Source organism: Bufo gargarizans, unplaced genomic scaffold (assembly GCF_014858855.1).
Source record: "Bufo gargarizans isolate SCDJY-AF-19 unplaced genomic scaffold, ASM1485885v1 original_scaffold_1468_pilon, whole genome shotgun sequence".
NCBI classification, from domain to species: domain Eukaryota; kingdom Metazoa; phylum Chordata; class Amphibia; order Anura; family Bufonidae; genus Bufo; species Bufo gargarizans.
The window spans coordinates 166,624-180,193 of record NW_025334372.1 but is presented as its reverse complement, the minus strand read 5'-3'; the positions used below and the strand labels follow the sequence as shown (position 1 = coordinate 180,193).

At 47.7% G+C, this 13,570-nt stretch overlaps 1 protein-coding gene across 1 annotated transcript in view; it reads left to right on the top strand.

The window, feature by feature from the left end:
* LOC122923325 (minichromosome maintenance complex binding protein) overlaps window positions 1-13,570 on the top strand; it is a 93,344-nt gene that overhangs the window by 34,476 nt on the left and 45,298 nt on the right. The window contains exons 5-7 of the mRNA XM_044274110.1: window positions 2,246-2,347; window positions 2,548-2,668; window positions 6,716-6,855. Coding sequence (XP_044130045.1) covers window positions 2,246-2,347; window positions 2,548-2,668; window positions 6,716-6,855 — 363 coding nt within the window. The remainder of the gene's footprint in view (window positions 1-2,245; window positions 2,348-2,547; window positions 2,669-6,715; window positions 6,856-13,570) is intronic.

Here is a 13,570-nt window from a genome sequence, read left to right as displayed (position 1 = left end):
GGTGCTCTGCTATGCTCACCATGGACTGGACACTGTGCCTCTGCCTTACACATGGTGTGCTGCTATCCTCACCATGGAGTGGACACTGTGCTTCTGCCTTACACATGGTGCGCTGCTATCCTCACCATGGAGTGGACACTGTGCTTCTGCCTTACACAGGGTGCGCTGCTATCCTCACCATGGACTGGACACTGTGCCTCTGCCTTACACATGGTGTGCTGCTATCCTCACCATGGAGTGGACACTGTGCTTCTGCCTTACACAGGGTGTGCTGCTATCCTCACCATGGAGTGGACACTGTGCTTCTGCCTTACACAGGGTGTGCAGCTATCCTCACCATGGAGTGGACACTGTGCTTCTGCCTTACACAGGGTGCTCTGCTATCCTCACCATGGAGTGGACACTGTGCTTCTGCCTTACACATGGTGCTCTGCTATCCTCACCATGGACTGGACACTGTGCTTCTGCCTTACACATGGTGCTCTGCTATCCTCACCATGGACTGGACACTGTGCTTCTGCCTTACACATGGTGCTCTGCTATCCTCACCATGGAGTGGACACTGTGCTTCTGCCTTACACAGGGTGCGCTGCTATCCTCACTATGGAGTGGACACTGTGCTTCTGCCTTACACAGGGTGTGCGGCTATCCTCACCATGGAGTGGACACTGTGCTTCTGCCTTACACAGGGTGCGCGGCTATCCTCACCATGGACTGGACACTGTGCCTCTGCCTTACACATGGTGTGCTGCTATCCTCACCATGGAGTGGACACTGTGCTTCTGCCTTACACAGGGTGCGCGGCTATCCTCACCATGGACTGGACACTGTGCCTCTGCCTTACACAGGGTGTGCGGCAATCCTCACCATGGAGTGGACACTGTGCTTCTGCCTTACACAGGGTGCGCTGCTATCCTCACCATGGAGTGGACACTGTGCTTCTGCCTTACACAGGGTGTGCTGCTATCCTCACCATGGAGTGGACACTGTGCTTCTGCCTTACACAGGGTGTGCGGCAATCCTCACCATGGAGTGGACACTGTGCTTCTGCCTTACACAGGGTGCTCTGCTATCCTCACCATGGACTGGACACTGTGCCTCTGCCTTACACAGGGTGCGCTGCTATCCTCACCATGGACTGGACACTGTGCTTCTGCCTTACACAGGGTGTGCTGCTATCCTCACCATGGAGTGGACACTGTGCTTCTGCCTTACACAGGGTGCGCTGCTATCCTCACCATGGAGTGGACACTGTGCTTCTGCCTTACACAGGGTGCGCGGCTATCCTCACCATGGAGTGGACGCTGTGCTTCTGCCTTACACAGGGTGCGCGGCTATCCTCATGGAGTGGACGCTGTGCTTCTGCCTTACACATGGTGTGCTGCTATCCTCACCATGGAGTGGACACTGTGCTTCTGCCTTACACAGGGTGCGCGGCTATCCTCACCATGGAGTGGACACTGTGCCTCTGCCTTACACAGGGTGTGCTGCTATCCTCACCATGGAGTGGACACTGTGCTTCTGCCTTACACAGGGTGCGCGGCTATCCTCACCATGGAGTGGACACTGTGCTTCTGCCTTACACAGGGTGTGCTGCTATCCTCACCATGGAGTGGACACTGTGCTTCTGCCTTACACAGGGTGTGCTGCTATCCTCACCATGGAGTGGACACTGTGCTTCTGCCTTACACAGGGTGCGCGGCTATCCTCACCATGGAGTGGACACTGTGCCTCTGCCTTACACAGGGTGTGCTGCTATCCTCACCATGGAGTGGACACTGTGCTTCTGCCTTACACAGGGTGCGCGGCTATCCTCACCATGGAGTGGACACTGTGCTTCTGCCTTACACATGGTGCTCTGCTATCCTCACCATGGAGTGGACACTGTGCTTCTGCCTTACACAGGGTGCGCTGCTATCCTCACCATGGAGTGGACACTGTGCTTCTGCCTTACACAGGGTGCGCGGCTATCCTCACCATGGAGTGGACACTGTGCTTCTGCCTTACACAGGGTGCGCTGCTATCCTCACCATGGACTGGACACTGTGCCTCTGCCTTACACAGGGTGTGCGGCTATCCTCACCATGGACTGGACACTGTGCTTCTGCCTTACACAGGGTGCGCGGCTATCCTCACCATGGACTGGACACTGTGCCTCTGCCTTACACAGGGTGTGCGGCTATCCTCACCATGAGCTGAGCTGCTCCCCTCAATGGTTTCACCCCTTCCAATGTCTCTCTTGCAGCCTCATCAGGAAGTTGATTTCCATTCATCTCGGACAGTGACCCTGGAGCGGCAGACGTTCTACTGTGTTCCTGTCCCTGGAGAGTCCCCCTGGGTGAAGGAGATATCCTTGCTGTGTGTGTGCATGTTGGGACAGGGTGTGGACTGCCCCTCAGTGTTACCCTTTAGGGCATAGTGCTAGGGGTCCTACAGCCGTATGTGCTGCTCGCTTCAGCCCCGTCCTACACCCCAGAGTCACCCGGCGCAGATGACGAGGCTGCTGATCCCTTTCTGATGTTCTGGCGTTCTCCTTAATATACTTACGTGTATAGCAGCTGCCTCCAGACCAGGGCATGCGCTTCAACGTCTTCTGCCCCGAAACGGCTGAAGAGGGGCCTGGAGGAGGACGACGAGCTGCCACCATCCCCCGCCATGCTGACTACAGGTAATAGTACATGGACGTATATAATCCATAGGTTAGTGTACTTGATGCATGCAACAGCTGGAGGAGGACGGAGCAGATCAGCTACCTGTTAACTTCAGCTGCAGCAGTCACTGTGTACATGCAGTACTTATCCTGTATTATACTCCAGAGCTGCACTCACTATTCTGCTGGTGCAGTCACTGTGTACATACATTACTTATCCTGTATTATACTCCAGAGCTGCACTCACTATTCTGCTGGTGCAGTCACTGTGTACATGCAGTACTTATCCTGTACTGATCCTGAGTTACATCCTGTATTATACTCCAGAGCTGCACTCACTATTCTGCTGGTGCAGACACCGTGTACATACATTACTTATCCTGTACTGATCCTGAGTTACATCCTGTATTATACTCCAGAGCTGCACTCACTATTCTGCTGGTGCAGTCACTGTGTACATACATTACTTATCCTGTACTGATCCTGAGTTACATCCTGTATTATACTCCAGAGCTGCACTCACTATTCTGCTGGTGCAGTCACTGTGCACATACATTACTTATCCTGTACTGATCCTGAGTTACATCCTGTATTATACTCCAGAGCTGCACTCACTATTCTGCTGGTGCAGTCACTGTGTACATACATTACTTATCCTGTACTGATCCTGAGTTACATCCTGTATTATACTCCAGAGCTGCACTCACTATTCTGCTGGTGCAGTCACTGTGTACATACATTACTTATCCTGTACTGATCCTGAGTTACATCCTGTATTATACTCCAGAGCTGCACTCACTATTCTGCTGGTGCAGTCACTGTGTACATACATTACTTATCCTGTACTGATCCTGAGTTACATCCTGTATTATACTCCAGAGCTGCACTCACTATTCTGCTGGTGCAGTCACTGTGTACATACATTACTTATCCTGTACTGATCCTGAGTTACATCCTGTATTATACTCCAGAGCTGCACTCACTATTCTGCTGGTGCAGTCACTGTGTACATACATTACTTATCCTGTACTGATCCCGAGCTACAGCCTGTATTATACTCCAGAGCTGCACTCACTATTCTGCTGGTGCAGTCACTGTGTACATACATTACTTATCCTGTACTGATCCCGGGTTACATCCTTTATTATACTCCAGAGCTGCACTCACTATTCTGCTGGTGTAGTCACTGTGTACATAGGATATGTAATGTATGTACACAGTGACTGCACCAGCAGAATAGTGAGTGCAGCTCTGGAGTATAATACAGGATGTAACTCAGGATCAGTGCAGGATAAGTCATGTATGTACACAGTGACTGCACCAGCAGAATAGTGAGTGCAGCTCTGGAGTATAATACAGGATGTAACTCAGGATCAGTACAGGATAAGTAATGTATGTACACAGTGACTGCACCAGCAGAATCGTGAGTGCAGCTCTGGAGTATAATACAGGATGTAACTCAGGATCAGTACAGGATAAGTAATGTATGTACACAGTGACTGCACCAGCAGAATAGTGAGTGCAGCTCTGGAGTATAATACAGGTTGTAACTCAGGATCAGTACAGGATAAGTAATGTATGTACACAGTGACTGCACCAGCAGAATAGTGAGTGCAGCTCTGGAGTATAATAAAGGATGTAACCCGGGATCAGTACAGGATAAGTAATGTATGTACACAGTGACTGCACCAGCAGAATAGTGAGTGCAGCTCTGGAGTATAATACAGGATGTAACTCAGGATCAGTACAGGATAGGGAATGTATGTACACAGTGACTGCACCAGCAGAATAGTGAGTGCAGCTCTGGAGTATAATACAGGATGTAACTCAGGATCAGCGCAGGATAAGTAATGTATGTACACAGTGACTGCACCAGCAGAATAGTGAGTGCAGCTCTGGAGTATAATGCAGGATGTATATCAGGGTCAGTACAGGATAAGTAATGTATGTATACAGTGACTGCACCAGCAGAATAGTGAGTGCAGCTCTGGAGTATAATACAGGATGTAACTCAGGATCAGTACCGGATAAGTAATGTATGTACACAGTGACTGCACCAGCAGAATAGGGAGTGCAGCTCTGGAGTATAATACAGGATGTAACTCAGGAACAGTACAGGATAAGTAATGTATGTACACAGTGACTGCACCAGCAGAATAGTGAGTGCAGCTCTGGAGTATAATACAGGATGTAACTCAGGATCAGTACAGGATAAGTAATGTATGTACACAGTGACTGCACCAGCAGAATAGTGAGTGCAGCTCTGGAGTATAATAAAGGATGTAACCCGGGATCAGTACAGGATAAGTAATGTATGTACACGGTGACTGCACCAGCAGAATAGTGAGTGCAGCTCTGGAGTATAATACAGGATGTAACTCGGGATCAGTACAGTATAAGTAATGTATGTACACAGTGACTGCACCAGCAGAATAGTGAGTGCAGCTCTGGAGTATAATACAGGATGTAACTCAGGATCAGTACAGGATAAGTAATGTATGTACACAGTGACTGCACCAGCAGAATAGTGAGTGCAGCTCTGGAGTATAATACAGGATGTAACTCAGGATCAGTACAGGATAAGTAATGTATGTATACAGTGACTGCACCAGCAGAATAGTGAGTGCAGCTCTGGAGTATAATACAGGATGTAACTCAGGATCAGTACAGGATAAGTAATGTATGTACACAGTGACTGCACCAGCAGAATCGTGAGTGCAGCTCTGGAGTATAATACAGGATGTAACTCAGGATCAGTACAGGATAAGTAATGTATGTACACAGTGACTGCACCAGCAGAATAGTGAGTGCAGCTCTGGAGTATAATACAGGTTGTAACTCAGGATCAGTACAGGATAAGTAATGTATGTACACAGTGACTGCACCAGCAGAATAGTGAGTGCAGCTCTGGAGTATAATAAAGGATGTAACCCGGGATCAGTACAGGATAAGTAATGTATGTACACAGTGACTGCACCAGCAGAATAGTGAGTGCAGCTCTGGAGTATAATACAGGATGTAACTCAGGATCAGTACAGGATAGGGAATGTATGTACACAGTGACTGCACCAGCAGAATAGTGAGTGCAGCTCTGGAGTATAATACAGGATGTAACTCAGGATCAGCGCAGGATAAGTAATGTATGTACACAGTGACTGCACCAGCAGAATAGTGAGTGCAGCTCTGGAGTATAATGCAGGATGTAATTCAGGGTCAGTACAGGATAAGTAATGTATGTATACAGTGACTGCACCAGCAGAATAGTGAGTGCAGCTCTGGAGTATAATACAGGATGTAACTCAGGATCAGTACAGGATAAGTAATGTATGTACACAGTGACTGCACCAGCAGAATAGGGAGTGCAGCTCTGGAGTATAATACAGGATGTAACTCAGGAACAGTACAGGATAAGTAATGTATGTACACAGTGACTGCACCAGCAGAATAGTGAGTGCAGCTCTGGAGTATAATACAGGATGTAACTCAGGATCAGTACAGGATAAGTAATGTATGTACACAGTGACTGCACCAGCAGAATAGTGAGTGCAGCTCTGGAGTATAATAAAGGATGTAACCCGGGATCAGTACAGGATAAGTAATGTATGTACACGGTGACTGCACCAGCAGAATAGTGAGTGCAGCTCTGGAGTATAATACAGGATGTAACTCGGGATCAGTACAGTATAAGTAATGTATGTACACAGTGACTGCACCAGCAGAATAGTGAGTGCAGCTCTGGAGTATAATACAGGATGCAACTCAGGATCAGTACAGGATAAGTAATGTATGTACACAGTGACTGCACCAGCAGAATAGTGAGTGCAGCTCTGGAGTATAATACAGGATGTAACTCAGGATCAGTACAGGATAAGTAATGTATGTACACAGTGACTGCACCAGCAGAATAGTGAGTGCAGCTCTGGAGTATAATGCAGGATGGAATGTATGTACCCAGTGACTCCACCAGTTGTTAATCGTAACAACCCTTCCTACAATTAGTTCTAGTGATGTAGCTGCTGCAGAACCTCCTCACATTTTGAAGTTGCTTCCTTTTTGCTCCTGCAGGTGATGTTCAGGAGAAATGCAAGAGACAGGAGATGGAGCATCAGGAAAAGCAGCCGGAGGCTGGGGCCTCGAGAAGTTCGCAGTCATTGGACCTGTACTTTCCTCTCCCTGGAGAAATGGGTCCAGCCTGCCTTGTGAAGGTACTGAGGTGTAGAACTAGGGGCAGGGACTAGGGACCCTTCTGCAGGGTTTATAGGACTCCTTTTACCAGGCTTCTTACTGACACCTCGTATGCTGGAGCGTACACCAGTAGCTCTCCCTGGGGTTAGGATCGTAACCAGCAAACAACCAGATCCCTGCTTTTATTTTTTTAATGAAGGGTATTAAATTGAAGAAATAGATTTGCTTGGTTTCTGTCTACCTGTGTGTGCTTGGGGCTTGTTTGGGTTAACCCCAACCCTTAATTCTTTACTGTAAGAGCAGTGAGACTATGGACTCTATACTGTAAGAGCGGTGAGACTATGGACTCTTTACTGTAAGAGCAGTGAGACTATGGACTCTGTACTGTAAGAGCGGTGAGACTATGGACTCTGTACTGTAAGAGCAGTGAGACTATGGACTCTATACTGTAAGAGCAGTGAGACTATGGACTCTATACTGTAAGAGCAGTGAGACTATGGACTCTTTACTGTAAGAGCAGTGAGACTATGGACTCTATACTGTAAGAGCAGTGAGACTATGGACTCTTTACTGTAAGAGCAGTGAGACTATGGACTCTATACTGTAAGAGCAGTGAGACTATGGACTCTGTACTGTAAGAGCAGTGAGACTATGGACTATACTGTAAGAGCAGTGAGACTATGGACTCTTTACGGTAAGAGCAGTGAGACTATGGACTCTATACTGTAAGAGCAGTGAGACTATGGACTCTATACTGTAAGAGCAGTGAGACTATGGACTCTATACTGTAAGAGCAGTGAGACTATGGACTCTTTACTGTAAGAACAGTGAGACTATGGACTCTATACTGTAAGAGCAGTGAGACTATGGACTCTTTACTGTAAGAGCAGTGAGACTATGGACTCTTTACTGTAAGAGCAGTGAGACTATGGACTCTATACTGTAAGAGCAGTGAGACTATGGACTCTTTACTGTAAGAGCAGTGAGACTATGGACTCTTTACTGTAAGAGCAGTGAGACTATGGACTCTTTACTGTAAGAGCAGTGAGACTATGGACTCTTTACTGTAAGAGCAGTGAGACTATGGACTCTTTACTGTAAGAGCAGTGAGACTATGGACTCTTTACTGTAAGAGCAGTGAGACTGTGGACTCTATACTGTAAGAGCAGTGAGACTATGGACTCTATACTGTAAGAGCAGTGAGACTATGGACTCTTTACTGTAAGAGCAGTGAGACTATGGACTCTATACTGTAAGAGCAGTGAGACTATGGACTCTTTACTGTAAGAGCAGTGAGACTATGGACTCTATACTGTAAGAGCAGTGAGACTATGGACTCTGTACTGTAAGAGCAGTGAGACTATGGACTCTGTACTGTAAGAGCAGTGAGACTATGGACTCTGTACTGTAAGAGCAGTGAGACTATGGACTCTGTACTGTAAGAGCAGTGAGACTATGGACTCTTTACGGTAAGAGCAGTGAGACTATGGACTCTATACGGTAAGAGCAGTGAGACTGTGGACTCTTTACTGTAAGAGCAGTGAGACTGTGGACTCTTTACTGTAAGAGCAGTGAGACTGTGGACTCTTTACTGTAAGAGCAGTGAGACTGTGGACTCTATACTGTAAGAGCAGTGAGACTATGGACTCTTTACGGTAAGAGCAGTGAGACTGTGGACTCTATACTGTAAGAGCAGTGAGACTATGGACTCTTTACTGTAAGAGCAGTGAGACTACGGACTCTATACTGTAAGAGCAGTGAGACTATGGACTCTATACTGTAAGAGCAGTGAGACTATGGACTCTGTACTGTAAGAGCAGTGAGACTATGGACTCTGTACTGTAAGAGCAGTGAGACTATGGACTCTGTACTGTAAGAGCAGTGAGACTATGACTCTATACTGTAAGAGCAGTGAGACTAGTGGACTCTATACTGTAAGACAGTGAGACTATGGACTCTTTACTGTAAGAAGCAGTGAGACTATGGACTCTATACTGTAAGAGCAGTGAGACTATGGACTCTATACTGTAAGAGCAGTGAGACTATGGACTCTTACTGTAAGAGCAGTGAGACTATGGACTCTTTACTGGAAGAGCAGTGAGACTATGGACTCTGTACTGTAAGAGCAGTGGAGACTATGGACTCTTTACTGTAGAGCAGTGAGACTATGGACTCTTTACTGTAAGAGCAGTGAGACTATGGACTCTATACTGTAAGAGCAGTGAGACTATGGGACTCTGTACTGTAAGAGCAGTGAGACTATGACTCTTACGGTAAGAGCAGTTGAGACCTATGACTCTTACTGTAAGAGGTCATGAGACTAGGGACTCTTACTGTAGAGCAGTGAGACTATGGACTCTTTACTGTAAGAGCAGTGAGACTATGGACTCTTACTGTAAGAGGCAGTGAGACTATGGAATCTATACTGTAGCATTGAGACTATGACTTACTGTAAGAGCAGTGAGACTATGGACTCTTGACTGTAAGAGCAGTGATGACTATGGACCTCTGTACTGTAAGAGCAGTGAGACTATGGACTCTGTACTGGAGAGCAGTGAGGACTATGGACTCTGTACTGTAAGAGCAGTGAGACTATGGACTCATACTGTAAGCGCAGTGAGACTATGGACTCTTTACTGTAAGAGCAGTGAGACTATGGACTCTATTACGGTAAGAGCAGTGAGACTGTGGACTCTATACGTAAGAGCAGTGAGACTGTGGACTCTATACGGTAAGAGCAGTGAGACTGTGGACTCTTTACTGTAAGAAGCAGTGAGACTGTGGACTCTTTACTGTAAGAGCAGTGAGATCTGGGACTCTTTACTGTAAGAGCAGTGAGGGACTGTGGACTCTATACGGTAAGAGCAGTGAGACTATGGACTCTATACTGTAAGAGCAGTGAGACTCTGGACTCTTTACGGTAAGAGCAGTGAGACTATGGACTCTTTACGGTAAGAGCAGTGAGACTATGGACTCTATACTGTAAGAGCAGTGAGGACTATGGACTATACTGTAAGAGCAGTGAGACTGTGGACTCTTTACGGTAAGAGCAGTGAGACTATGGACTCTATACTGTAAGAGCAGTGAGACTATGGACTCTGTACTGTAAGAGCAGTGAGACTGTGGACTCTTTACGGTAAGAGCAGTGAGACTATGGACTCTATACTGTAAGAGCAGTGAGACTATGGACTCTTTACTGTAAGAGCAGTGAGACTATGGACTCTGTACTGTAAGAGCAGTGAGACTATGGACTCTATACTGTAAGAGCAGTGAGACTGTGGACTCTTTACTGTAAGAGCGGTGAGACTATGGACTCTTTACTGTAAGAGCAGTGAGACTATGGACTATACTGTAAGAGCAGTGAGACTGTGGACTCTTTACGGTAAGAGCAGTGAGACTATGGAGCTCTCTGCCTGAGGAGGTGGTGATGGTGAGTACAATAAAGGAGTTCAGGAGGGGCCTGGATGTATTTCTGGAGTGTAATAATATTACAGGCTATAGCTACTAGAGAGGGGTTGTTAATCCAGGGAATTATTCTGATGCCCGATTGGAGTCAGGGAGGAATTTTTTCTCCCTAAAGTGAGGAAAATTGGCTTCTACCTCACATGTTGTGTTTTTTTGCCTTCCTCTGGGTCACAGGTTGAACTGAATGGAATTTTTTTAGCCTTATAAATTATGTTACTCCTTCCACCTGAAATCATAAATTGCACAATCATATATGCACGAGATGACCGCCGACAACACGCTGGAGAGAGGGAGATGAACTGCCTCGTGACTTGTGCCCCCTCCACACACCCCAGGTCTTCTTTCTCCTTCCCGCTTTCTGGATTTCTGAGCTTCTGTGTCATCCCTCCCTCTGGACTGCTCTGTCTCTTTTCTCTACCTGTGGACTCCTCTGTCATTGTTCCCTCCCTCTGGACTGCTCTGTCTTGTTTCTCTCCCTGTGGACCCCTGTTGTCACGGACACTCCCGTGACAGGTGCCAAGAGATCAGAGAGACTGGCAATACGTGGGTTAATGTGAATGGTTCCTTGTGAATCATTTGTCTGTGTGTTTTGGTATTGACCACACCTCTGGCAGGTGTTGTTGTTGGTTTGGTCATTTAACTTCCCCTATTTATTACTGCTTACCCCTTCTGGGGGTGCGATTTATAGCTTCAGTTTCTGGACTCTGGCCTGCTGGTTGTTGGATCTCGGTTGAGCTCCTGGCGCTGCCTTTGCTCCACGTGAAGTTAAGTGTCGTCTTCCCTATTTGTATTTTGTTTGTTGTATTTCCCTGTCTTTTGTATCTGGGCCTGAGGGAGACTCCTGTTCATCCTTCTGGTGGAGGAAAAGGTTGTCTCAAGTCCTGTCACTATACCAGGGCCCTACAGGGTGTGTTAAGGCTCTAGGTTCCTGTGTATGAACTTTCCTACCATCGAGGTCAGTTTATACTGATAGTTAGTCAGGACTTGGATTAGGGTTGTTCTAGGAGGTGACCCTAGTTTCCATGCCTAGTTCCTATCCCCTTTCCTCCTGTGCTTGGTGTGGAGTTTCCCACCCACACCGCATCCGTGACCTCTGTGTCTTGTTTCTATCCCTGCAGACCCCGTGTCTTGTTTCTCTCCCTGCGGACTTCTGTTGTAGTAAAACTTGCGTATGCTGCATGAACAAGGGATCTCACCTTATGTCTGAGAGCTTCAAATCTTGGAAGAGGCCTTGACGCAGACAGACTCCTGTTCTGTGTGCTGAGGTCTTATGTTAGGTACTAACCCTCTGATGAGGACTTAACCGTGTATGCCGTAATATATTAGTGCAGTGCGTAAACCAGATCTGCTGATCTGAATGGGAATGGAAGCCTACATTCAGACATGACCTTCAGATCCCACATCGGCTCTTACAGATACACTTCCTGAGAACTTCCCTTCTCCCACAACGGCACCACAGATATAGGATCCGCCCCCAGGAACAGGAAACCTGCAGAATAAAAAGTCGGAGCCTCTCTCCCACCTCAGTGGTTTCCTGTCCCTGGAGTGAGAGACCTGCAGTTTGTTTTTCAGGTCATTACAGCTAGTCTAGAAGTCCCAGATATGTTCTGGAGGGCTAGTTGGTAACATACCTGCTGGAGTCTATGGCCCAGAGGATGGGCTGGCAGAACCCTAGCAGCTGGTGGTTGTCCGGGGCTTCCACATGGCTCTTGCGGCAGTTGCGTGTGCTCCTCCAGGAGCCACGCGATTCTGGAGTTGAATGGGAAGCAGCCCCAGGAGGGGATGGTTGCGTTGAACCACATGCAGCCCGGATTCATGAGGAGAACATGTCTTCAAGGTGTGGTTTCCTGTCCTCCGGACAAAGGAGCCTGGAGCATGCAGCCTCCATGGCTGTGAAACAACGAATACCTTATGATGGATGGAACGTAGGTTTTACAGTGGATATTTGTGTTATGTGATTGGTATGAATCTGGTTGGCTGCTTCGGGGCCTGGTTGGCTGCCTCGGGGCCTGGTTGGCTGCCTCGGGGCCTGGTTGGCTGCCTCGGGGCCTGGTTGGCTGCCTCGGGGCCTGGTTGGCTGCCTCGGGGCCTGGTTGGTTGAATGTCTTGCTTTTATACCTGTTTTATTGAACGCCTGGTCGGCTTGACGCCTGTCGCGCCCGGGCCTGGTCGGCTGACTGCCTTTTAGTATATGCCTGGATGGCCTCATGTGCCTATGGAGCTGATTGCTTCTGTGTTTTTGCTTGCTGGGATGACTGCTCCTGCAGCCTCGCATTGTAGCAGTCTGCTGCTGGACTTATCTAGTGCAGTTGTCTGCCGCCGGGTCTGCATGGGTGACAGTTTCTGCCGCCGGGTCTATGGTGCTATTGTCTCCTGTTGCCGTGTCTTGATGGCTGACCGCTCATGCTGCAGGGTCTAGAAGACTGTTCTTGACTCTGAGTGTATGTCTGTGAGCAGCTGTGCTTGAGGTTCCGCCTGGTCTCTGTGGCGGTCTACCTTGGTGGCAATGCAGGCAGGGTGAACTAGCTCTGTTGCTATGTCTGAGTTTAAGGGTCTACAATGAGCATAGCACTCCAACAAAGGCCTATAATGCTCTTAGTGGGGAGTGAGAAGATGGGCTGGACCATATTGCTTGGATGGCCTACAGGATGTATGGCTTACCAGCAAAGCCCATATGGCTCCTGGTTGGGAGTAAGATGGGCTGGAACATTTAGGCCTCTTTCAGACGGGCGTTGCAGGTGCGTTGTGGGAACATGCGCAATTTTTCCGCATGAGTGCAAAACATTGTAATGCGTTTTGCACGCGCGTGAGAAAAATCGGCATGTATGGTACCCAACCCCTGCTTGGGATCGGTGTTCTGTAGATTGTATTATTTTCCCTTATAAATACAGACTGCATAGTACAATAGCGCTGAAGGGGTTAAAAAATAAAATAAAAATAAAATATTTACTCACCTTAATCCACTTGATCTTGCAGCCCGGCATCTCTTCTGTCTGTCTTCTGTGCTGTGTGCAGGAACAGGACCCGTGGTGACGTCACTCCGGTCTTCACATGGTCCATCACATGATCTTTTACCATGGTGATGGGTCATGTGTTGACCGGAGTGATGTCTCCACGGGTCCTTTTCCTGCACACAGCACAGAGATGCCGGGCTGCGCGATCAAGTGGATTAAGGGGAGTTGTTTTTTTTTAACCCCTTCAGCGCTATTGTACTTTGCATTCTGTATTCGGAATGCTATTATTTTCCCTTATAACCATGTTATAAGGGAA